General features: G+C 45.5%; 1 protein-coding gene across 11 annotated transcripts in view; it reads left to right on the forward strand.

Moving 5' to 3' along the window:
• PXK (PX domain containing serine/threonine kinase like) overlaps nt 1-26,931 on the forward strand; it is a 132,852-nt gene that overhangs the window by 68,062 nt on the left and 37,859 nt on the right. For 6 of the 11 annotated variants that reach the window (XR_003856611.1, XM_029600960.1, XM_029600962.1 and 3 more), the window contains 5 exons: nt 9,832-9,880; nt 13,868-13,945; nt 14,058-14,144; nt 15,417-15,480; nt 17,741-17,803. Coding sequence is in view for 9 of the 11 variants with exons in the window: in XM_029600960.1 (XP_029456820.1) it covers nt 9,832-9,880; nt 13,868-13,945; nt 14,058-14,144; nt 15,417-15,480; nt 17,741-17,803 (341 nt within the window). In the remaining 2 variants the exon portion in view is untranslated. Of the gene's footprint in view, nt 1-9,831; nt 9,881-13,867; nt 13,946-14,057; nt 14,145-15,416; nt 15,481-17,740; nt 17,804-18,032; nt 18,052-26,931 lie in introns of all 11 variants that reach the window. The other 5 variants (XR_003856612.1, XM_029600961.1, XM_029600964.1 and 2 more) reach the window with 2 other exon arrangements.

The following is a 26,931-nucleotide window of genomic DNA, read 5'->3' on the forward strand; positions in this document are numbered from 1 at the left end:
GGGGAGGCACAACAGGCGGAAAGACTAGAAGCCGTCATAGCGTATGGCGCGGACACACTGTATGATCTTCTCTGGGTGCTGGCCAGATCTATGGTTTCCGTAGTCTCAGCTCGGCACCTCCTCTGGCTCAGGACCTGGTCTGCGGATTCCTCCTCCTAGTCTCAACTGGGCTTCCTTCCCTTCAAGGGTAAGTTGTTGTTTGGAGAGGAGATGGAGCAACTTATTAAGTTGCCCCGGGAGTTTAAGGTACTTAACTTACCGGAAAAACGTCCTCGGAGATCCAGAACGTACAGCTCCGCATGGAACCGTTTCAGAGGACAATGGCGCTTCCACCAGGTGCAGCCAGTGTCCCACAGGCCTCCCTCGTCCAGATCGCAGTCCTGGTCTCATTCCTTTCAGGGATGAAGATCAGCTCGAGACACCCTCGCCCAAGGGACTGCCACTACATCTTCACAATGAAACATTGCCGGCCCACTCTTCGATTCCCTGGATACGAGGATGCCTGTCGTACTTCTATGAGGAGTGGGTCACAATCACCTCAGACCAGGGCGTCCTGGATATTCTACAGCGCGGTTACACTTTAGAATTTGCTCGACCTCTCAGAGACAGGTTTGTCTTTTCTCCGTGTGGACTAAGGAAACAGGGCGCAGTACGTCGGATGCTAGACCGTCTCCTGAATCTGGGAGCCATACTTCCTGTGCCACTACCGGAACAAGAACTTGGCCATTATTTCGTCTACTTCGTAGCCCCCAAACAAGATGGCTCGTTCCGGCCGATCCTGGATCTCAAGATGGTCAACAGGACGCTCAAGATACTACACTTCAGGATGGAAACTCTGCACTCAGGGATTGCTGCGGTGCATGGGGAGAGTTCCTGGCGTCCTTGGACTTGACGGAGGCTTATCTTCATATCCCCATCCTGTAGGAGCATCAGCGCCTCCTTTGCGTCAAGATTTTTGGGCAGCATTACAGTTCCAGGCCCTGCCATTTGGCCTGGCAACTGCTCCTCGCACCTTTACCAAAGTGATGGTAGTGGTGGCGGTGGCCCTGAGGAAGGAACGGATCCTGGTCCCTCGACTTTTTGGGAGCTCATTTCGACATCAAAGTAGGTACAGGCTCTCTTCATTTGGAGCGGGCCCAATCGCTCCTGGCTCAGGTTCAGCGTTTCAGAACCTCCGACTTCCCTCAGCCTGGGACTATCTCCAGTTGCTAGGTTCCATGGCCTCCACGACAGATGTTGTGCCTTAGGCCTTTGCCCACATGCATCCCTTACAAAGTGCATTACTCTCCTGTTGGAAGCCGGTATCTCAGGAATTTCAGGCTCCTCTGCCAATACCGCCCCTACCCAAGGGCAGCCTGACCTGGTGGCTCGACCTGGATCATTTGCTTCGAGGAGTAGAGCTTGAGGTTCCACAATGGGTACTCGTTACAACAGACGCCAGCCTTCCTGGCTGAGGCCAGTGTGCGGTCGGCACTTGACGCAGAGTCAGTGGACACCAGAACAGGCAACTTGGCCAGTCCACCATCTAGAGACAAGAGCGGTCTGTCTTGCGCTGCAGCGTTTTCTGCCCCTAGCACAAGACCGAGCTGTCCGGATCCTCTCCGACAATGTCATGACTGTGGCGTACATCAGTCGTCAGGGGGGAACAAGAAGTCTCCATGTGACTCGGGAGACGAACAAGCTGATGCTGTGGGTGGAACTCCACCTGTCTCATCTGGCAGCGTCTCACATTGCAGGGGTAGACTGTGTTCAGGCGGCTTTTTTAAGTCGCCAGCTCTTAGATCCCGGAGAATGGGAACTGACCCAGGAGGCGGTGGCACTGCTCGTCATGCAATGTGGGACTCCCCATCTGGATCTGATGGGAACGCAAAGGCTCCATGCTTTTTCAGCCACAAAAGGGAGCACGGAGCATACGGCATCGATGCCCTAACCCTCCCGTGGCTGAGGAACATCCTACGTTCCGTATTCCCGCCTTGGTCCCTGGTGGGAAGAGTGCTCCGAAGAATAGAGGGTCACCAGGGGCCCGTGATCCTCGTGGCTCCGGAGTGGCCTCGTAGGCCGTGGTTCGCAGACTTAGTCAACCTAGCGGTGGACGGCCCGCTGCGCCTGGGGCATCTGTCGAATCTCCCACGGCAGGGACCAGTATTTTTTGACCAGGTAGATCGCTTCTGTCTAGCGGCCTGGCTTTTGGAACGGCGCCGGCTGAGGAGACAAGGGTATCCAGCGTCGGTTATCTCCACTCTTCTCAAGGCTAGGAAGCCTTCCACCTCCAAGTCCTATGTCCGAGCTTGGAAAGATTTTGAGGCTTGCTGCCAGTCCTCACGTCTCTCTCCACGGCGTGCGACCATAGCCCAGATCTTGTCATTCTTATAGCAAGGGCTGGAGAGGGGATTAGCCTACAATTTTCTCAGAGTTCAGGTGGCAGACTTAGGTGCTCTAGTTCATCATCGGGATGGCCCTCCTCTTGCGACACACCCGGATGTGGTCCGGTTCTTGCAGGGAGTAAAGCATGTGAAACACCGATTCGCAATTTATGCCCTTCGGGGAGTTTTGATTTTGATCCTTCGTATTCTTGGCGGGCTGCCCTTTGAACCGCTGTAGAGCACTACCCTCAAGGACCTGACTCTTAAGACAGTTTCTTTGGTTGCCATCTGTTCTGCTCTCAGAATCTCGGAGCTGCAGGTCTTGTCATGTAGAGAGCCTTATCTCCGCTCTACGGATCCTGGAGTATCCTCTGGTATCGTACCATCTTTTCTTCCAAAGGTGGTCTCGTCTTTTCATCTGAATCAGTTGGTGGAACTGCCATCATTCCAGGATGAGGATTCCAAGGAGCTCAGGCACCTAGATGTCAAGTGAGTCCTCCTTCAATATCTGGAGGTTACTAACAACTTCCACTTATCAGATCATCTTTTTGTCTTCGGGGGTGGTCCCAAGAAGGGAAACTAGGCTTCAAAGTCCACCATTGCCCGATGGATGAAGGAAGCAATCTCTACCGCGTACATTGGTGCAGGGCGTTAGCCTCCAGACGGTATTAAAGCTCATTCTCTCAGAGCTCAAGCAGCTTCCTGGGCATAAAGCCGAGTGGTCTCTCCGCAGGAATTTTCCTGAGCGGCCACTTGGAAGTCTTTGCACACATTTGCTTATCACTATCGCTTGTATCTGCAATCAACGACCTTGGGTTCTTTTGAGGCTCAGGTCATTCGAGCTGGGATATCAGTGGCCCACCCTATTTAAGGGAAGCTTTGGTACATCTCATGGTCTGAACTGATCCTGGTACGTACAGGGAAAAGAAAATTATTTCCTTACCTGCTAATTTTCGTTCATGTAGTACCATGGATCAGTCCAGACGTCCACCCTAAGGATTTTGGGGTTTTTTTCTTTGGGTAATCCTTTAGCTCGACTGTGTAATCATTTCAGGATCTGTTTGGGACTGACTGAGAGTTCACATTTCAAGTTTGCCTATTCAGATTTACAGTTTGATGTTCAATTTAGTTGATATTCATTTTTGTATTGATCCATCCAAGGGGTTTTTCTTTGTTGCTTGGATATTCTTAATATTGAAGGTTTACAGAGGGCGCACCAGTCATGAGGGACAGCCCTCTCAGTTTTTGCTCTGACTCCATCTGCTGGAAGGGGGACATAACCCACGAATTGGACTGATCCATGGTACTACAGGAACGAAAATTAGCAGGTAAGGAAATAATTTTCTTCTCTCCCATTGACTGATCCTTGCGTTCTTATTGATGTGCAATGGATAGCTTTTCCCCATTATTTCTTCTCTTTTAAAGTTAAATAAATGATTGTAGAATTCGGTTTCTAGTACATGTGGATGTTGTTCACCTCTGCCTAGATCATAAAATGTCACTCATTTATAAACCTACCCCTAGATTCATCAAAATCCTGTAATATTGCAGGCCTAATACCCACAATAAGGAAAAGGGGCGTGTTTAGGGTAATTTTAGAGTTACAGTGAAGCGCTTCGCATACTGTGAAGGCCTCCCCAGAAGCTGGCTCTCTCTCACAGATGCGAAATAGGAAGTATCGAAGGGTGCAAAAGGTTTACCGCACCATGCGATACTACCTATGCGAAGCATTACGCTGTAACTCTAAAATTACCCTAAACACGCCCCTTTTCCTTATTGTGGGCATTAGGCCTGCAATATTACAGGGCTGACTGTATCTTTAAAAAAAAAAAAAAAAAGACAAAAAGAGAAGCGGGTGCCGGCTTCACAGACGTGGCAGAGCTTTGAGAAGCAGGTTGCAGGGTTGGGGGAATTTAGATTTGTGTGCAGGTCTGCCTGTTTGTAGTTTCCCAGAGGTAACTCATGTCGCCAAGATTGTCAGTGTTGCTGCGGCAGGAGGCAAGGCTGCACCACATGTTTTCCCTGTCCTCAATGGCACCGACATCGGACTGCACCAAAAGCTGCAAAGCCTGCGGCAGTACTTATTTGTGGCTGAATTCGGCTGTGTGTTGCTCGGATTGTACCGTAGGAAAGCAGGGACCTTCGTCAGGACCTTTGTCTGACAGGAGGGATACCTGATCCCAGGAACCTATACAGGAGGCCGCTGGGGGTGATTTTGCAGCCAGAGTCATGAGGGCCGCACAGGGCACAATTCAAGGTCCTGTGCTGGAAGCCCTGAACTCCCCTCCCCCCCTCTCTCTGGCGTTACAGGCCATGATTGAAGATCAGAGAGAGGAAGGTTTAAAAATTCTTGAAGTTGGGGACAGTGAGGAAGAAGATTTCTCCACAGAATTTGTTTTGCTTATGCACAAGGCCTTTTTGGCCAGAAAATATGCAGTTGGTAAACTGTCTCTGAAACAAAAGTAGCAGTTCGATCTTAAGAGAGCGAAGAGGCCCCTAGCCAGGGGTTCAGGAAACCTTCTCCGCTAGTTGGGTTTTAGTCACCCGGATAGGGATTTGGAATCTGAGGATTCGGACAACCAGCCGGATGATCCGGAGCAGGATGTGATGGACACAGATCCTGGTCTGGCCAGGGGGATGATTTGGCTGATCAGGAGCCAGGAAAGAACAGGGACAAATCTGGGGATTTGTCTGATTCTGAGGAGATCCCTATTGCGGAGGGGGATGACCAGGGAATGGTCCATCTTTTTCGTAAGGAGGAGTTGAAGCCGCTTATGCATCACGTCCTGAAGGAGCTGGGAGTGAAAATGGTTCAGGAGGATTCGGATAATGAAGAAGTGGATCTGGTATTGGATGGTCTTTGGGGTCCTCCGGCATTCTTGTTACCCAAGAAGGTGAAAAAGTTAGTCGACCGGGAGTGGAATGCTCTAGAAGCTGGTCTGAAGGTGGCAAGGGCAATGGGAAAGTTATATCCCTTATCTGAGGATATTTTGCAGCTCTTGATGTCACCCAAAGTCGATGCCTCGATGTCGGCAGTCACCAAGAAGACCACCATTCCAGTCGTGGGCTCAGCCGTGCTGAAGGACGTTCAGGATTGGAAGCTGAAACTCCAGTTGAAAAGGGTATTTGAGGTCTTGGCCTTAAGTCTAAGAGTGGCCATTTGTGGTAGCCTGATGCAGAGGGCTTGTTTGCAATGGTTGCAGAAGGCTCAGGAGAAGGCGGGGAGCACAGATGATGGTTCCCAAATGGCAGCTCGGTTAGAAGTTGGGGTTACATTTGTGGCTTGCCATATATGATTTGATAAAGACCTCGGCTAGGAAAATGGTATCTACGGTACTGGCTCGTTGCCTTCTGTGGTTACACAATTAGCTGAAATGTGGTCCAAGTTGCAGCTCTGTAATCTCCCTTTTAAAGGAGAAGATCTGGAGCAGTTGATGAAGCAGTTAGGAGAGTCGAAAGGAAATAAGCTGCCTGAGGCTAAGAAGAGCAGTAAGAAGTCATTCTCGTCCCATTCATGGTTTTGGGATGTTAGGCGTTTTCTTTCCATCAAAGGTTCTTCGCCCTTACAGAAGTCAAGCTCTGGGAAGCAGCAGTCCTTTCGAGGGTCCTGGAGACTGGCCAGAGATGGAGCTGTGACAAAACAAAACTCGTGTGAACACTACTTGTAAACAGCGATCCTCTCACTTCATAAACCCATCAAGAATGTGAGCAACACATTGTTCTTGACAGAGATGGAGCTGGGCAGGGAGCTGGAGGCAGTAAGGCCTCGCGATGAAGCCAGGGCGGTCCACTCTCCTGAGGAGGCGGTCAGTGGATGGCTGAATCAGTTTTACAGAGAGTGGACCAAGATCACCTTAGATCAGTGGGTTCTGGAGATAGTAAGAAATGGCTATGTTTTAGAATTTTCTTGCCCCATCAGAGAAGCCTTTATGGAGTCTCACTGCTTGTCCCTTGGCAGGCGAGAGGTGGTCAAGAAATGCTATTTCATCTTCAGAGACTAGGAGCAATCGTGCAGTTCCAGCAGCAGAGCAAGGTCGGGGAAGGTAGTCAATTTACTTTGTCATTCCCAAGAAGGAAGGTACTTTTCGGCCCATTCTTGACCTGCAGAAAATCAATGCAGCGCTGCAGATTCTACATTTTTGGATGGAAACACTGCAAACAATGATAGCAGCTGCTTGACAGGGAGAGTTTCTGGCCTCTCTGGATTTGATGGAAGCCAATCTACATATTCTCATTTTTATGGAACATCAAAGGTTTCTCTGATTCATGATGCTGGGTCAGAATTTTCAGTTCCGGGCCCTTCCTTTTGGGTTGGCAACTGCTCCATGAACGTTTAAAAAGTTATGGTAGTGGTGGTGGCGACGTTGCAGAAGGAAGGGGTTCTGGTTCACCCTTATTTGGACAACTGGCTTATCTGGGCGAAGTCGGAGGTACAGTATGCCCGATCGGTCCAGAGGGTACTGGAGATGTTGCGCTTTCTAGGCTGGATTGTGAACTTGGCAGTCATCTCATCCCAAGTCAGTCTTTAGAGTATTTGGGAGCGAGATTCGATACCTGGCTGGGCAAGATGTTTCTTATCTCAGAGAGAATTCCGAAGTTGCAGTCTTAGGTGACCCGACTATTGCAGGTAATCCCAGAGCATGGGATTACCTGCAGATTCTGAGTTCTAAGATGTCTACTCTAGATTTAGTACTGTGGACCTTTGCTTACATGCATCCACTTCAGAGGGTGCTTCTGTTCCATTGGGATCCCTTGTCAGAGGAGTTTCATCAGCCCTTGCCGCTACAAGGGATCTCTAGATCCAGTCTCTCGTGGTGGCTATTGCAATCCAATTTGGAGAAGGGGTTGGACCTGGAGGTCTCGAATTAAGTGGTTGTGACCACGGATGCCAGCCTCAGAAGTTGGGGGGTGGTCTGTCAAGGTCGGATGGCCCAGGGGCAGTGGTCGTCAAATTATCAACTGCCTGGAAACAAGAGTGGTTCACGAGGCGCTGAAAATCTTTCTTCTACTATTCGAGATCAAATGGTGAGAATTTTTTCGGACAATACCATGGCGGTAGTGTATGTTAATCGACAGGGTGGAACAAAGTGTCAAGGAGTGGCCCTGGAGGCCCAGGAGCTATTTGTCTAGATGGAGCAGTACCCACAGGGAATTACAGCATCTCATGTTGCAGGAGTGGACAACGTTCAAGCAGATTTTCTCAGTAGGTAACATTTGGGCCCGGGGGAATGGGAATTGTCGTCGGAGGCCTTCAACCTCATTGGGACCAGGTGGGGCGATCCCAGCTGGACTTGATGGCATTGAGCAGCATTGCCAAATTGAAGAGATTTTTCAGTCGCAGAAGAGAGACGGGAGCCGAAGGGATCGACGCTCTGGTCCTTCCATGGCCAACAAGGATTCTGTTATGTGTTTCCTTCGTGGCCTCTAGTAGGGCAAGTCTTGCGGTGCATCGAATGGCATCAGGGCGAGGTAATGTTGGTAGTACCGGTATAGCCACAGCATCCTTGGTTTGCGGATCTGTTTCGTCTTGCCATGGACAGGCTCATCAGGTTGGCTCACTTTCAGGGCCTTCTAAGACAAGGACCTATCTTCTCGGATCGGGTGCATCACTTTTATATCATGGCTTGGCTTTTGAGAAGAGACATTTAAGATCCAGAGAATATTCGGAGGCTGTGATCACTATGTTGCTTCAGGTTTGGAGACCCTCCACGTCGCTGGCTTATGTCAGGGTGTGGAGAGATTTGAGGCTTGGTGTGTGGAAAGGCACTTAGATGCATTGCGGATGGATGTTTTGCACATTCTAGCCTTTTTGAAGCAGGGCTTGTCTAAGGGCCTTGAGTTTAATTCACTTTGCATACAGGTGGAAGCCTTAGGATGTTTTTGAGGAAAAGTTCAAGGAAGGCCGTTGTCTGCTCTCCCGGATAGCATGTGTTTTTCTCAAGGGAGCCAAGCATCTGCGACATCGAGTCCAGAGAATATGTCCTTCCTGGAATTTGAATTTGATGTTGCGGGGGCTATGTGGTCCTCCATTTGAGCCGTTGCGGAAGGCGTCATTGAAGGAGTTTACATTGAAGGTGGGGTTCCTAGTAGTGATTTGCTCAGCTAGGTGGATTTCGGAGCTGCAGGCTGTATCCTGCAGAGAGCTGTTCCTTCGAATTTCGGACAATGGGGTATTTCTGTGGACTGTTCCATCGTTTTTACTGAAGGTTGTTTCGTCTTTTCACCTTAGCCAAACTGCGGAACTTCCTGTGTTCCTGAGTTTGTAGGGGGAAGGACCATTAGCGAAAGATCTGCCCTGGCTGGACGTTCAGCAGACGCTGTTGCGATATCTTAAGGTTATGAATGCTTTTCGGTGGTCGGATCATCTTTTTGTCCTGTTCAGTGGCGCAAAGAAGAGAAACAAGGCTTCTAAAGACCCTATCTAGTGCTCTTTGGTTAAAGGAGACTATTTTTTCAACCTATCTCTATAAGGGTTGATCCGTCCTGAGGAGGTTGTGGGTGCATTCAACTAGAGCACAGGCACCTTCCTGGGTGGAATGCCAATTGGTGTTGCCACAGGAGTTTTGTTGAGCGGCTTCTTTTTTATTGTTGCATACTTTCACCAAGCATTATCATCTAGATGTGAGAGCGCCAGAGGAGGCAACCTTTGGTGAGGGTGTCCTGAGAGTGGGTCTTTCGGGATCCTGCCCAGTATAGGGGAGCATGGGTACATCCCACTTGTCTGGACTGATATGGGGTATGAACAGGAAAGGAAAGTTGGTTCTTAAACCTGCTAATTTTTGTTCCTGTTTTACTACAGATCAGTTCAGAGACCCATCCCCTTGATTCCGAAAGACAGGATTAATCTTCATTAGAAAAGAGAGCTGTATATAGTAGGATTGTGGAACATTTTCGAAGTTAGATTTCTATGGCCTTGGATGTGAGAGCTCCAATTCAGGAGGCTCCAACCTTTCATTCTATGTTCACCTTAGGAGGTAAGATTGTTATTTGAGATCATTAGTGGCTCTACTTTGGCTTGGGTACAAGTCAATACTGAGGGACTACAGATGGCACTCTTGGTTAAGTAACAGTGCCTGAAAAGCTTTTAGTTCTCTCCCGCTATCTGCTGGTAGGGATGCAAAATCTACTTGTCTGGACTGATCTGTGGTACTACAGGAATGAAAATTAGCAGGTAAGAACCAATTTTCCTTTACCTATGTAAGTGGGCTTTTGAAAATTGCTATACTATATGCCATTGAATTGTCACTAGGTTTTACCTGCATTAAGTGCACTTAACACAGGCTTTTGAAAATTGCTATGATAGTATGTTATACATGTAACTCCTTTGAAACTTACCTCCTAAATGTACAGTTGAGTAGTATATGAATACCAATGTACATTATGCCCCTATGAAGAGAGGAGATAGAGTCCTTTTTTTTAATTGCAAGCATATCTGTATCCTTGAACTAAGATGTCCTGTCTCTTACAGGTTATTCAGTGATGTCATCCTAACAAATTCTGAGAAACCCCACTTTAAGGTAAAAGACCAGTGAGCACTCGGTCCCCTTGGCTCATATGGTATATATTGTTTAGAAAGCACCATCATTTTACACTGTGCAATGCGAGAGAGAAAAGATTGTTGAACAAGGCCCAATAAAATTGTACAGAATCAGGCCATGCGCTGCCATGCGGAGATGTGGGTTCAAGTCCTGATCCAGGCTTCTGCTGCTTGGGCAGACGAGGGCTGGGGGTGGTGCAGAGGTGAGAAGTCCCAGCTATCGTGCAACAGTGACACCTCTGGTCAGAGTCAGAATGCCCATGTATAGGGATCCAAAGGGAGCCACAATCTGAGGCCAAGTATTATGACTGGGATAAATAGGAACATCATTCCCTCTAAGCTGTGCATGTGCACACAAGGTCATGAGTCCTGTGCATACAGCAAAACATAGCTTGTGCTTAAAATGGCATAATAGCAAACATATTGTATATAATTTTGCTTATCAAAAATATGAAATCACATTTATTTGATGTTTTATATTTATCTAAGTAAGGATATAAACCACTATCAATGTCCATAAAGTTCATAAAAAGTTCATCTCTATTTTATTAAACGTGAACTTTTTATGAACTTTATGACATTGTTAGTGGTTTATATCCTTCCTCTTTATATGCTGACTGACCTCTTGATGATTGGATACTTTGCCAGTTTTTGTTCCTTTACATTTATTCAAAACAAATGGCATGCTAAATAAGTTAATGTAGAATTATTTACATTGAAACAATGACTTAACACTTTGAAAATCCCCATGATATTTGCATTAGTCTTGCTCAGGCATACTTGGTTCATTATGCACAAATTTGAACTAAGGTTATAAATAGTTGCACAGAAGAAAATTCTTGCACAGATTAAAGTGAATTTTAAAAGCCCAGTGCGTGCATTAATTAGGGGATGCGTGAGTAAGCCGGGCTTGCGTGCGCCGACTGTATTTTAAAAAGCTCTCAGATACTTGCGTAAATGCAGCAATGCACCCATCTCAAAACGTTTCAGAAAGGGGTGGGGCATTGGTGGGGTGTCAGGGCCTGGACAAGAGATGTGCGTGTAAATAGTTACACGCTGAGGTCCCTGCTGCGTAACTTTACTTCCGCTATGGAGGGAGTGTAAGTTTTATAAAAGAAAACCATCGAGTCCTTTCAGAGGGGTGATTGGGGGGAGAACAGGCTATCAAACCAGGGGGGGTCTGGAGGTCCTAGCTGTTAACTGGTCGAACTGGTGGATGAACTAGTAATCCTGTTGGCATGCACTCCTTTTAAAATCCCCCGACTTACAGGCCGATACAGAAAGAAACGCGGGAGAGCGGGCGAGCGCACAGGCCAGTGTCCTGTGCACGCGATCCAGTAAATAAAAATATGCTAATTAGGGCCCACAGTAAAAGGAGGCGCTAGGGACACTAGCGCATCCCTAGCGCTTCCTTTTTGACAGAGCGGTGGCTGTCAGTGGGTTTGACAGCCAACGCTCAATTTTGCTGGTGTCTGTTCTCGGACCTACTGAGCCATGGGTTTGGAAACCAGACGCCGGCAAAATTGAGCGTCCGGTTTTCAACCCGCAAGCCGCGGGCTGATTTTAAATTTTTTTTATTTTTAATTACTTTTTACTTTTGGGACCTCTGACTTAATATCGCTATGATATTAAGTCAGAGGGTGCACAGAAAAGCAGTTTTTACTGCTTTTCTGTACACTTTCTGGTGCCAAGAGAAATTAACGCCTTCCTTTGGGTAGGCGCTAATTTCTGAAAGTAAAATGTGCAGCTTGGCTGCACATTTTACTTAGTGAATCGCGCAGGAATAACTAATAGGGCCATCAACATGCATTTGCATGTTGCGGGCGCTATTAGTTTCAAGGGGGTTGGACGCGCGTTTTCGACGCGCTATTACCCCTTACTGAATAAAGGGTAAAGCTAGCGTGTCAAAAATGCGCGTCCAACCGTGGGTTAACAGTGCACTCCGCCGGAGCGCACTGTACTGTATCGGCCTGCTAGGCAGTAGAAATGAGATTTGCGCGCGTCCACTTAAAATTTGGTGCACATAACTGCGCAGCCAGCCTATTTTATAACAAGCGCACAAGTTATAAAATGGCCAAGTCCATGAGCGCAGGCCAATGTGTGTGCACCCATACACCAATTTGAAAGTTACCATCATTGCCTGTTAGAAATTAGAAGGAACATTAGCATGGGAGGGGACAGAAAGTTAAAAGTAGAGGCATCCCCAGGTAGTTGTATATCAAGACTTATGGCACCCTAAACCCCTTAGGGACTGGATCCAGTTCAGCTGAAATCCCAAAGGAACAGGAAACTGTAGAGCCAGAAACCAATTTAAAACAAATAGTATAAAATCACTTATTTTAGGTTTCTTGTCGGCATCAAGAGATTCTAGTAACTCGTTCCTGGATTTAAAGGGGCAGAAGCTTTGCTATATTCTTTTAGCAAAACATTACTGCCTAGAGCAGTGATCTTCACTGTTTTTTAGATAGGAGCCACTTTGTCAAAAGCCATTAATATGAGAGCGAGGGCTGTTGCCGGACCAAGCAGCCGGTGCTTTGGGCAAGGTGTGTGAGTGGGAGGGCAGAGGTCCCTCTCCAGTGATGCAGCTGGACGGGGGTGTTTCAGAACAACTCAGGTAACTAAAATAGGCTGAGGGGGACCAGACCATCTCCCTCCACACTCTCCCCCTTCCCCAGTCCCTGCCCCCCACACTTTCTTCCCTCAGCTCTTCTCCCAGTCCCAAGTCTCCCACCAGCCAGTGTCCACTCTCCTGTCTCCTACACCCTCTCTTTCTCCGGAAGCTTGCTGCCCACTCTGCGTCCGGAACAGCTGTTCTTTTTCTTCCAATACTGCTAGGCCCTCGGTGAGTTTAAGCCAGGCAGTGCCTGAACTCCTTCACTGTTCTCAGTCTTGCACGAGCAGCCTGGGAGTTTGAGCACTACCTAGTTCATACTCACTCTGAGCCATCTGATGCCAGAGGAAAACAGAACTGCTCTTTTTGAGGCAATACATGCTGCAAGCCTCCAGAAAAATTGGGGGGAGAGAGAGTCAGGGAGCTGCCCTTAAGCTCAGTGCTGGCTCCAAGGCCTTACAACAAAGGACACTAACCTAGAGCATTCTCTGAGATTTCAGTGTCAGAAGCCAGTTGAAGCCAGGCTTTTTGTCTTATTTCATCACAGTGATGATTGCATAAACCCCAAAACGTTTGTGGCCTCCTCTTGAGGACATATGACCAGAAATTGACTGTCCCTGCCTAAGAAGAGAGGCATTTGTTTTACCAACATTTCTCCATCTTTTCTTCCTCAAAAAAATGTCTCCAATATCTTTGTAGTTCCTATTCTCCCTGTACTGCTCTCCTTCTGAGAAGCTCGCCAGACTTGATCAGACCAAAGGTAGATCAAATCCAGTATCCTGTTTCCCACAGTGGCCAGTCCAGGTCATAAATACCTAGCGGGATCCCAAGGGGTAGATAGATTCCAAGCTGCTTATCTCGAAAATAAGCAGTGAATTTCTGCAACTCCACCTTAATAATGGTTAATGAACTTTACCTCCAAGAACTTGTCTAAACCTTTTTTAAATGCAGCTACACTAATAGCTTTCACCACATCCTGGCAATGAATTCCAGCACTTAATTATGTGCTGAGTAAAAAACTTTTCTCTTATTAGTTTTAAATGTATTACCTAGTAACGTCATTCTGTCCCCCCCTGGTCTTTGTACTTTTCAAAAGAGTAAACAACTGATTAATGTCTACTCGTTCCATTCCACTCATCATTTTATAGACCTCTATCATATCTCCCCCATATATGACTGTCTTAAATGTTTTCCCTTTGTTATAAAAAAAAGACCTAATGGCAGTAAGTGCTGGATCTTGGCCTTGATCAACAACTGTTATTTACTGCATGAAGAGGAGGAACTACTGAACTTAAAGGAGTGTTTAATGAAAGGGAGAATCCAGTTTTATTGGTCTCTGTTAATAATTTGTATCAGGTACCCACGAAGTTAAAGGAGGCGTTGAAAACTGTGAAGGAGTGCATAGAGAAGAGACTGATTGAGGAACAGAAATTGGTAATTTGTGGTGCGCTCTCTCTCTCTCTCTGTCAGTTGCCCAATGAGCCAGGGCTGTTTCCAGGACACTATCAGATCACTTGTGTTGTCTTTTCTTCATTTACTTTGAAAGATTCACCAGCACAGAAGACTGACGAGAGCCCAGTCACACCATGGCTCTGAGGAGGAGAAAAAGAAGAGAAAAATTTTGGCTCGGAAGGTTAGTGGTGGAGGGGTAGATTTTTTTTTTTTTTTTTTTTTTCCAGAGGTGTAGTTTGGGATTTCATGTGTGTAATTATGTGGGTAGATTGACTGAATTGGCATAAGAGGATATTCAGCCACCTAAAAGTATGCATAGAATTTTGGCCGCATTAGTGAGAGGCATTGCAGAATTGTATTTGTAAACTCTGTTCATATGTTTCAAGTTTCAAAAATATACATGTGTAGTAGGCATGCCACTAACACACGTGACTTTGGTTGAAAGAGACTGTATGTATTCACAGTGCTGTGAAAGTTAAGGAGCTGATATTTAAAGGGATCTGAGTGGCTAAATCTGGCCACTTACTTTCACTAGATTGCTAGCTATAGATGCTTACAAAATGGGCAGTCCTGGGGACAGAGTTTGGTCAGGGCAATAACGTAGCTGCCTAGCTCTGAATATTCAGCACTAGCTGGAGTGGAGGAGTAACCTAATGATTAGAGCAGTGGCTTGAGACCCAGGGAAACCAGGGTTCAAATACCACTACCACTGCTTACCTTGAACAAGTCACGTCATCCCACATTGTCTCGGGTACATCCTGAGATTGTAAGCCCTTTGGGAACAGGTAAAATATTTACTATATTTGAATGTAACTCGCCTTGAGCTACCAGTGAAAAGGTGTGAGCATGTGTGTACTTTTTAGCCACCTAATAAGCTGATATTCAGACACAAATTCTGTGGTTATTTTGTATTTAAGTTGGTTTGTGCAGACTGAAAAGTGCATGTGTAACATTTAAGTTAGACACCCTACTGAAAATGTATCCTTGAATTCTTCTTAGGCACACACAGATTTATTAAGGGAGATGTCCAGAAGTGGAGACCAGGGCATAGGCTGGTAAACTGCACGAGACCCTGCTTGTCAGGAGACTATTATTAGCAAAAGTGACTTTAAAAAAGCCTTATTTTGAGCATATTGAAACATTTTTTTCAAACTTCCGCATCTGTGGAGAGAGATAAGACTTCGGAGGTCAGATACTGCCCTTTAAAACTGGCTGTTAGATAGGTTCCAATTTTTTAACGTGGCATACTGATGGAAAAAAACTCCAAAGAGAATTCAAGCTATTTTAATGTATCCTGGGTAAAAAAATTCTTGTTCAAATTTCTTGTATCAATTGATTGAAATGGAAGTTTTTGCATCTAGCAAAAATTCAATGTGCTAGTTTTGGATTTTCTTATTTACAAATTGTTCTGATTTATTGTTCCATCGTATATATCCTTGTTTTTATTTTTAAGAAATCAAAGCGGTCTGAAAACAGTGAGGAGCAGTCAGCAAAGTACAACAACTCAAATAATTCAGGTAAGTGCTGCCCCTGCTGTGGGTTGCAACAGAATCCTGAAAGGAGATGATGACCAGATAGCTCCATGTCCGGGGAGTCTGGGTGATTCCAGTCCTACTTCTACCCCATGGTGTACATGGAAAGGAAGTTCTGGTTTTCCTAGTTTCCTTGAGAAAAGCAGGACTACTTCCTCCTGCATGCAATAGGGTAAAACCAGGACTGGCTCGGCCTCTCTCTGTGGACACGGAGCTCTGTGGTTATTAAATATCTGGCCCTGGTAAACAGATTAATTTTATCCAACTAAGCCATTAATGTGAATATCTTTAAATCTAATCAAACATAGGGCTTGATTTACTAAGGCTTTTCTCCTATTCTGAGTCTATGGGAAAAATGAGGCCTATAGCCAGTTAGGTTTGAAAGTTATCTGGGGATACCTTTAGGTGAGGATATTCAGGAGAACATTTATTCCACTGAATATACCTGACAATTTATCTGGCTAACTTTAGCCACATAAGTTGTCCATTCTCTGCTTTTCTGAATATTGCTTTCATGGAATTTTTGTTACAAGTAAGTTTTGAAGTTTACCACTGGTAATTTTTTCATACTATAAATATAGCAATTCCTCGACATACAGAAGAGAGAGATTCTATATTTTTTTTTTCCATTTATCAAAATTAATATATATAAAAACATGTTTTCCCACTGACTTCCTTTAAAACCCTGGAGATGGGTTCCTATGTGCATCCAAAGCATTACATCTGTTGTAGAGGAATGTTACTTCTTACAAGTTTGAATGATATATAAATTAATGCAGAATGTAGTTTTCAGTTATTGTATTGGTTACTTTTGACTCTCTTAGCTTCTTTTCATGTTCTGTGCCACCTTGCTTATCCTCACTGCAGGAACCAGCTTCCTCAGCATTTGTAATCTCCTTTGTCAGTGATCATTTTTCACTTCTAGTTATTACATCCAATTTGTGGTTTGTAGTACCTTGTTTAATTTCTTTTTTGATTTTTGACTTTTAAGAATGCTTTACTGTTCCTGAATTTATTCAAATCAGCGCCACGTAGTATGAGGAAAAGCATTTCTGTTTTACCCTTCCCAACTCTTCATGGGGCAGTGTCTTTCTAGGCAATAAACCAGTGCCTTCTTGCTGGACTAAAGACATCTGTGACTAACTTTCAGGAGCTACGCTCCCTTCATCAGGCATTGACTAAAAATGTTCTCTGCAGAAGTGTAGATAAATTTTTATCGGCTAGCATCTGATTTTTGGTACCGCTTGGTTTTAAATTGATTTCTTCAGTTTCTCAAAAACAGTCAGGCCAATGCAATATCATCACATATAAAACATGCGTCCAAACTGGGCGCACATTTTTTGAATGCGCGCACATCCACCTGTCCTGGGTGCTCAGTGCAATAGGTAAATAAGCTGCCGTGCTAAAAGGAACGCACAGTGGATAATTTGTGCATCCCTAGCGCTCTGCATTGGGCACCCAGGAGAGTGGCTGTGCGTCCACAACAGCCTGGCCAGTTCTCCCTCCCTACTCCCCAACCTCCGGCAGGGCTGTTCCCGATTGGCCCTTTTCAAAGACACTTGTCAGTGTATGGACCAATCAGCAGTAAGTGAAGGAGTAAATTTTTATTAAGTGCCTGACACTTAATATTCATTTATTCACTCCTTCATTCGGGCCAGAACTTGGGGATTCTGCTTTCTGTGGTTCCTCCTACTGTATCACGACGATACTAATAAGAGGAACCACAGAAAGCGGGATTTTTTTTTTTTTTTGTTGAGCCCTTGAGTGTGGCATGATTCTGCTTTCTGTGGTTCCTCCTATTTAGTGTCGAGAAGATACTAATCAGAAGAATCCTAGAAAGCAGGATATTTGGGGATTTTTCGTGAGCCTTTGAGCGCGGCATGCTTTAACACCCGGGCAGGTGTTAAATTTACCAAGTTAAAATGGGCGCCTTGGCTACGTGGCAATTTTTGCCATTGCAGGGTAATAGCTAATAGCCTCATCTAACTGGAATTTGCATGTGATGAGCGCTATTAGCTATGCGCTTGATTGGATGCACGTTTTGGATGTGCTAATCCCTGTATTGCATCAGGTGAAAGTCTAGCATGTCCAAAATGTGTGTCCAACCACGTGTTAAACGGCATTGTGATCTTAGCGCCCGATATTGCATTGGCCTGAGTGTGAGACTTAAGCACTTTGTATTCTAAGATCTTAAATAATTGTATATATTTAATGTGTATCTCTCTGTATTGTCTTTTGTGTTTAGCAGGCTCCGGGGCAAGCTCTCCTCTAACTTCTCCATCCTCCCCAACTCCCCCCTCCACCGCAGGTAAGGAAGAGGCGTTCGCAGGATGGTAGCTGTTTGTCTGTGAGAGATGGGAGGGAGGCTCTGGAACAGGAAAGTTATTGTACCGTATTTCGTTTATTTACAAAATCAGTGATTACCCTAAAATACTCCAAAAGTAGTAGTAGTAGTAATATTTTGGTGATCACTTAAGTGTAACTGAGATCCTTAAAACATTACATGAAATATATTAATGCATGTCATCTTGCGCCAGTTAGTCCTGGAGATTGGAGGTGAGTAAAACTTTACGACTGTGCCCGAAGTTGGGGCATTTCCTGGGTTTCTAAATAGTCGTGCACTCCTGCAGTATAACTAACCTCAGCATGAATACTGAGCTTGCTTCAAAACAATATGTCTCTTATAACACTGACTGCTTGCCCGTGATCACTTCCCAAGCCTCTCCAGCCTTGTAACTACCAGGAGCAAACCTTGCATAGCAATGCCACTGTCACTGTTTGTTGTGTGGGTGATCTGACCTTTTTATCCATGGGGTTTCTACTCTTGCAGTACCTACTGTGTATGTAAGCACTGTGTAATGCTCACCCATGCAAGATCATTAATTGGAGAACTGTGATGATATGGTGTGTGGGTGTGGTAACGCAAGCATCTTTTAACTACGAAGGTGCAGATAAACAGGCTGATGCAATACCGTGCACTCAGGCTAGCACACGGGATAACCTGCGGTTGGACTCGCTTCTATAACCCCCTGATGCAATAAGAGGTCATACTAGTATAAAGGTTTACATGGCTTAAAACTATACCCAGTCACTTTGTGTGCCCAGCCAGGACAGCAGCAACTGGTTCCTTCTTCATTAAACTGATGACAGCGATTGCTCACTCACTGGTGCATCAAGCGGCTATGGCAAGGGTGGCCACAGCTTTTCCAAGTAATAGCTAGCCCTGGAGCTGGTGTTAAGTCTTGAGGAGCCTCAAAAGTTAACATAAAAGCAGAAAATATAGCTTTTCTGTGGTTCCTCCGACTTAATATTGTGGTGATATTAAGTCAGAGGAACGACAGAAAGCAGCAACATGAAAAAAACTTTTTTTTTTTTTTTTTAAATGTCTTGATGGTGGTCAGGTTAGGAAAAGGGACGCTCAATTTACGAGCATCCATTTTCTTAACGTGTGGCTATGCATGGGTTAGGAAAACAGATGCTCGTAAAATTGAGTGTCCGTTTTCCTAACCTGCGCACAGCCATGTCTCCTGGGCGCCTGATGCGTTAGGGATACACAGTTTCCCCTAGCGCCTCCTTTTTAACGCAGCGGCTCATTAGCCTACTGCATAGCGCGCTTGGGAGAGGTGGATGGGAGTGTGTTAGGAAAGCAGGCGCTCAATCGTGAGCGCCTGTTTTTCATGCGCAGATATTGCATCGGCCTGAAAGTGATTTCAGCGAACATTTGAAATGGCGCCCCCACCCAACATATTTGTCTTTGTTATGAGTGTCAGTAGACTGGCAGTCCTGTGCTTTTAGAATAGAACCATACAAATGAAACAAATGCCCACATAGCAAGCAGTAAGTACTTCCTTTTGTCAAAAATGTTTTTTTTCAAAGTTTTACACTTCTGAACCTGTGGGAGAAGTCTTGGTTTGCAGGTGTGTGTGAGATATAGTTTCTGATGACATAACCAGTACGGACCAATCACATCCAATGAGTATGAAGTAGTTTAAGACTATTGTTTAATATAATTCTTCCCAGAAGTTCATAAGAGTTATAAAGGAGCTTCCTAAAGAATGTGAAAATAACAAAAGTAAAATGTATAATCTGTGTGTAACATTTGCTGTACAGACAGTAGCCACAGTTTTTCCTAGTAATAACCCAGAATAATTAATGAGCTATGTTATACTGTTTACCTACAAGGCCTGGGATTAAAGGTGAACAGTGAACTCAAATGCTTGTCTCATTTTTAAAGATGAACTCTCATTCCCTGCATCAGGGCAGTCCAAGCAGAATGCCTGGCTAGGTGCTAGTGTAACAGGATAAATATTAGCAGTTAAATGGCTTAAAACCTGTCAGAAAGCTCTGTTGTTAAAGCTGGTATTTAGCAATCTGTAGTTATTTAGAATAGTTATGGGTGGATCCTTGGACCAGTGACAGGTGACCACGCCCTTGGGGGAAATCCCGAGAGGGACCACTGGTCAGGCTTAGTGTAGGAGACAGACACACACTAGTTCTTTTATTAGACAATATAGTAAACCACCAGAGGTGGCAGTAGTGAGCTGGAAGCGCCCGACTGGGCTGTAGTCCCTCAGGTACTGGAACAGCGATCCCCAGGTGGCTGAGCTGTAGAGAAACTAAGAAAGTGAGTAGGCAGTATATGCAGAGTTCTGGAACAAGTCCTTGATGGTAACTCTCACACAATAGTCTCTTGAGGCAGCCCAGGAGATGGAATGCATTAGGTCCTCGAGGAGCGAGTACCTGATCCCAGGGAAAGCTCTGAGAGATAGATGGAAACTCACTGATGTTGTAAGCAGCGATGATTTCTTAGCAGAAGTGGTATCCAGGAGCAAGTCCGGGACGTGGGCCCTCGAGGAGCGAGTACCGGTTCCGGACTGCGACCTGAAAAGAAAAAGAGAGAGCGAGGCCCCCGAGGAGCGGGTACCTCTAGTGAAGTCCGAGGAGGCAGAGTAGCTAGGGTTGCGGAGAGCGAATCCCATCCGCAGCAACCAGGAGGAAGCTAGGTAAACCAATCCCTTGCTAACTAGTCTTGTTAGCGAAAACTGAGACCTTAAATATCTGGAGCTGGTGATGTCATTTCAGGGGGACGCCCCTGAGGTTCGCGCCAACGCTGGTACATCAGTTGGGCCGCGTGCCCTTAGGCATCTGGTCAAATTTCATAACTTAGTAAATACCAAAAATTTTGTAAATTTTGTTCTTTCTCTTAAATTCCTATAGTCTTTTCTCTGCTCCCAGTTGTGTATTTCCCTGTTTACTGTAACTGCAACGTTTAGTTCAGCGCCTGTTAACGTTTTTTATTGTATCTTTTTTGACACCCCTTTGTTAATTGTAAACCGGCATGATGTGATACCTATCGCGAATGCCGGTATAGAAAAACACTAAATAAATAAATAAATAAACAAACATGGAGGCTTGCAGCATCGAGCCGGTCCGGGAACGCTGGAAGAAGACGGCCTGGAGACACCGCAGCAGCCAGCCTTCCATCAACTCCGAAGGGAGTCGCCAACGAGGTAAGGTGGGCGGAGCAGAGACGTCGGACAGCGACGGACACAACAAAACCATACTCCATAGCACAGGAGTGGCCAATTCTGGTTCTCAAGAACCATGAACAGGTCTGGTTTTCAGTACATCCAGAATGAATATGCATGATATAGATTTGCATGCATTGCCTCCATTGTATGTATATCTATTTCTTGCATATTAACTATAGATATCCTGAAATCCGGCCTGTTTTTGGCGCTTGAGAACTGGAGTTAGCCACTCCTGTGCTATGGAGTACGGTTTTAAGCCATTTAACTGCTAATATTTATCCTGATGCAGGGTATGAGAATTCACCTTTCAAAATGAGACAAGCATTTGGGTTCACTGTTCACCTTAACCCCAGGCCTTGTAGGTAAAAAAATATAACATAGCTATTACTTGGAAAAGCTGTGGCCACCCTTGCCATAGCCGCTTGATGCACCAGTGAATGAGCAATCGCTGCCATCAGTTTAATGAAGGAGGAACCAGTTGCTACTGTCCTGGCTGGACACACAAAGTGACTGGGTATAGCTTTAAGCCATGTAAGCAGTAAATGTTTTTTCTTTACACTAGTGTGACAGGAAGAAGAAAAAAAAATTACTGTTAGAATGCTGTTCTGATATAGCTGAGCTGCAGGTACACTCAGAGATCTGAGCATTCAGCAGCTAGCAGGGAGCAGCACTGGAGCATTATGACTGTTCAGCTCTAGGATAGCTTCGGAAAGAGAGGATGTTAAACCTCATGCTTTCCACCTAGCATCCTGCCAGAAGCCCCTACTTTATAAAAGTATGTGTTGACAATAAAACATTTGTACAATTTGAGATTCTCTGTGTTATCATTTTCCAGCACGTTTTGGCAACTAAACATTTGGCTGCTTTTTAAAAAAAAAAATTTTTTATAAGTCTGGGTTTTTTTTAATGAGCATTACACAATTTCTTGCTTGATTTTGTGTTAAATCGGGTTTCAAGACTCTGATGCATACTCTGTTACCACAACTGTTAACCAGAACGAGCTTTGCCATGCGGATGGTGGCCTTGGGTAGCATGCTGTGTCCCCTCATGTTTGAAGACATCCTAAATACTGCCACTGTTTAATAAAGAGATGTTTTTGAGCAGCACATACAAGTATATTTAATCGGGACTAAAATTGCATGATTTAATGGTCCTGATCATTAGTTTAACTGTTTCCAAATTCTGAGGAGTGGGGGCATGCAGCTTACAGTCCTGTGTTCGTTCCCAATTGGCATGCAGTATGATTGAAAAGGTTCAGAATCTCTGCTGACAAGAGCTGGCTGCTAGTGAAGTTGAAGATGACCAGTTTCTATGGCACACATCTGCTAAGGAAGGTTAGCAAAGTTATAGATAACATTGGGAGGTGCCAGTGATCCTGTCGCTGTGCCAAGTGTCTCCTACAGCCTGCAGAACTTAAAGCTGAAGCACGGAGATGACGGGTAGGTGATCGGAAATGTAGGCATTTCTTCTGGAGCAGAAAAGTAAAGACCAGAGCTGAGGTTAAGGTATTAAGTTGGTGGCTGACTGCATCCTCTTTCATTTGCAGTCTGACTCCACAGGTACTCGGAGAGCTGTGCGTGCCCAGAAGTGCATTGTTTATGATGTATAGGAAATACTTATTTTTTTTATATTTTTTAATTCGGCACTGTTGATTTACATTAAGAGCCTGTATATAGGAGGTTAGGGTTTAGTAGAGATACAAAGTTTTAAAACAAGCTTTGCTATTTAATATAAAAAATGAGGTAGATGTATATGACCAGTGAAAAACTTCACAAATGGTGCTTCATGGTGAAATCCCAAATAGTGTTATTTGCAATAACATGCACTATATTAGGTTTTAGCCTGTGAAGTGCCATTTGTGAAACTTTTTGCCTTGGTAGTTAATAACATCTTGCACATAGTTTTACGTATGCGAAATTATATGAACTGTCACAGCAGTTAATGATCTGCTGTGATATAAAATCATGCGAGCCAGCTTGTTAACTAATACTGCATAGGTAAACTATGTGCGAAATTGGATTCACAGGACTTTTTTCACAAAAAGAAAAACTGCACCTCAATGAGCTGTAGGTATGTTTTTGTTAAATTTTGCATGCTATGTTTCTAAAGGGCTTTTTTTGCATGTATAGAAAAACAGTGTGTGAAAAACATGATAGTGCAAGCAAAAATCTCTTCTCCCAGGACAAGCAGGATGGTAGTCCTCACATGTGGGTGACGTCACTGGACGGAGCCCTATCACGGAAAACTTTTCTGTCAAAGTTTCTAGAACTTTTGACTGGCACACTGAGCATGCCCAGCATGCCATAATCCCTGTAGCCACAGGGGTCTCCCTTCAGTCTCTTTTTGTTCCGCGCTGCAGTTTGTCTCGCCGTTAGGAGCTTTGTGAGAATTCTCTCACAATATTTCCTCATGGAAAAAACTTGAAGATTACTTCATTAAAAAGTTCCCTCATCGCGATATTGTTTTTCATCGCTTGGTGAGTAAAAATCTACCGTCTCCGGTCGGTTCCTGCTCCCTTTTCCTCGGTGTTCGCAGGCCATTGACCGTTTTTGCGGCCCCCATTTTTTTCTCCATCATGGCAACAGGTTTTTGAAAATGTCCGGAGTGTCCCCATACCATGTCGATTACTGACCCGCATGTTGTCTGTGTGCTGTGCCTCGGCTCATCACACGATGTTTGTCCAAATGACCCCTGAGGGCAGGCGGGCCCGCCTGGACAAGTGGAGTCCCTTTTTAAAATCAAGATAACTTCATCGACATCATCCACACACTCGTCACCGGCAGGAACATCGAAAAAATCCATCGACAAACCTCGCCGGGAGCACCAGGGCAGCGGTGACCATCTGTCACCGACACCATCTAAGGCATAGGTTTTGTCTTCCTCGGTGCCAGAGAAAGACCGGATCAAGCACCGAGGGAAACATCGTCACCAACACCGATGCGATTCCACACCCGGTGCCGGCACAGACACCACATCGGCCTCAATGGCTATCGAGCCAACTGTGAAGAGGATATGCGTAGAGGAGCCTCCAACCTCCTCTTCACTCAAGATACCAAGGCGATCCCCACCGATATCTGTGCCAGGTACTGAGCCCCCACAGACACCTGTGGACGTGCCAGTTGCACCTAGCCTGCCTCCTCCTGCAGCTGTGTTACCAATACCAGCCTCCATTGAAGAGTTGGTCCGACAGGTGGTCTTGGATGCCCTCCAGAACCTACAACCACCATCGATTCCGGCTCCCATACCGGCACCAACACCGGAACCATCGATATTTACACCACTGCTCGACCGCTTCGACACACTCATCGGTGCCCTTCCGACACAGCCTGGGCCATTGATGCCAAAACAACCTATTGAGTCTCCAAAAGCCCCGATAACCATTCCGGGGTCCTCGAAAGACGAAGGCACGGACTCCAGTCCTCTTCCAGCACCGCGTCCACCTATGCTGGAACCGATTCCTGGTCTGTCAGGGCTCTCGGGACCGAGACGCCTACAATTCCACTCGATACCATTGATGCCGCCAAAACCTTCATCGGTGCCACCGCTTCCTCCATCGAAGCCATTGAGGGATCCGTCGATGACAACACATCCTACAGTACCAGCCTTTTTCCCTCCCTCGGGATCTCAGGCAGAGACCCCGTATGACCCATGGGAGGATGTTGACACAGACAGTTCTACGGAGGACATACTATCAGAACCATATCCTCCGGAAGAAAGGAGACGGTCTCCTCCAGAAGACCTCTCCGTTGCAAATTTCTTAAAGGAAATGTTAGAGACAATCCCCTTTGATCTAGTCACAGAAGAAGACACATGTCATAAAACATTGGAAGTCCTCTAATTTGTGGATGCTCCCAAAGAAATTATGGCTATTCCCATCCACGAGGTACTCTTGGACCTCCAACATCTTTTATGGGAGCATTCCTGCACTGTCCCACCAGTGAATAGGAAGACAGATGCTACGTATCTTGTCTAACTGATATAATTCATAACTCTGGTTCATAATTTTGGTTCATTCAGCCAGTCCCAGAATCCTCAGAGGGCTGATTCACACTGACACTGTTGAAATATAGTGACTTTCTGACCCTCTCAGACTCAAGAATGTGGAAGATCTGGGAAACTTGTATGCTCTGCAAAGCCTATAATTAAAGGCCAGGTGGACATCAATGGCTATATTTACAGCATAATACAAGAAAGCTTGGTTCTCACGGAAACCAAAATACAAGCTTGGGTCTCACAGATGCCTATCTCAACTGCAGGAGCCAGGTGAATGAAAATTACCTGAGGTTACAGCTTTAATTAAAGTCCTGGCACCAGTAACAGAATTCAGGCCTACTGTCTATTCAGAACACAGACCTACTACCTGTTTACACAACACAGAAGATCAAAAGGAGATCAGAAGAAACAAAGTGCATCAAAGCCATGTTGATAAAGGAACTTTTATGGTGGGAGGAGGTGGTTTCAGGACAGACAGGTTTAGATGGAGAAAAACTCTCAATGGGTGAATGATCCTTTGACAAGCATTTGACAAGCATGTTCTATGTATGTTTTGAACTATAAAAGAAGGATCACTTCCTGCATTCAATGAGATGCTGGTCATTTTGAAAGCCAAAGGGCACCCAGTATACAGCATCTCCCAAGAACACGTTTAATGCCAAATAAAATTTACTTTATACCATTTATGGAGTCTAAGTGTTCTTGTATGCCTGGCCCTATGTACAGAAAATTATGTACATTTTATACCCCAGGATTCCAGAAGCCACAACTACCCCATCAATCAATGGTAGTTGAATCCGTGCAGAAAAAGGCCAGGAGACTGCGCCTTCACTCCTCATCTCCCCCTGGAAAAGACCAAAAATTCCTAGACATCTTAGGTTGGAAAATCTTTCAGGGGTCTAAGATAGTATCACGCAAAGCTGCATATCAACTCTACATGACACAATATCAGAGGAATCTCTGGAAGCAAGTTCAGGGAATACTAATACTCTTCTCCCAACAGCATCAAGATAATCTCAATGCCATACTACAGAAAGGCCTTGAGGCGGGAAAGCATGAAGTAAGGGCTGCTTACGATTCCTTTGCGACTGCTTCTCGTTTATCAGCGACGGGAATCAGCATCAGAAGGTGGGCTTGGCTTAAAGCATCAGATTTACGAACTGAAGTCAAAGACAAACTTGCTGACCTGCCTTGTACTGGAGAAAATCTATTTGGTGACAAGATACAGGACACAGGGGCTCAACTGAAAGACCATCACGAGACCTTGCATCAGCTGTCCACGGTTACTACAGAGGCTCCCTCCTCTGCAAGAAGAACCACGAGAAGGGACCCCAGGAGACTGTTTTATCGCTCAAGCAGGTACTATCCACCTGCATCTCGTGTGAGACCAACCAAACCACCTCAGAGAGGACATCCATGACGGCCTAAGCCATCCAGACCTCAGCCAGCTCCACAAGCAGGCCCAGCCCCTGGATTTTGAAAGCTATCCAGAGAACAGCAGCCACTCCACAAATCCAAAACCAGACTTGCCAGTTGGAGGCCGAATTCACCACTTCATAACCAACTGGCTTGGCATCACCACAAACCAATGGGTTATATCCATCATAACCCAGGGATACCATCTAAACTTCCTCATGGTACCCCCAAATTCACCACCCAATCCCCTGTGGATGCAAAAAGATCACACAACCCTTCTAGAGTCAGAACTGTCCACCCTTCTGAGCACCAGGGCTGTGGAAGCTGTTCCCCGGGCACAGCAGGGCAGAGGGTTCTACTCCCACTACTTTCTCATTCCAAAGAAATCAGGCAGTCTCCGCCCCATTCTAGACCTCCGCAATCTCAGCAAATTTCTACAGAAGGAAAAATTCAGGATGGTGTCCCTGGGCACCATGCTTCCCCTTCTGTAAACAGG

This window comes from Rhinatrema bivittatum, chromosome 4 (genome assembly GCF_901001135.1).
Source record: "Rhinatrema bivittatum chromosome 4, aRhiBiv1.1, whole genome shotgun sequence".
Taxonomy (NCBI): Eukaryota; Metazoa; Chordata; class Amphibia; order Gymnophiona; family Rhinatrematidae; genus Rhinatrema; species Rhinatrema bivittatum.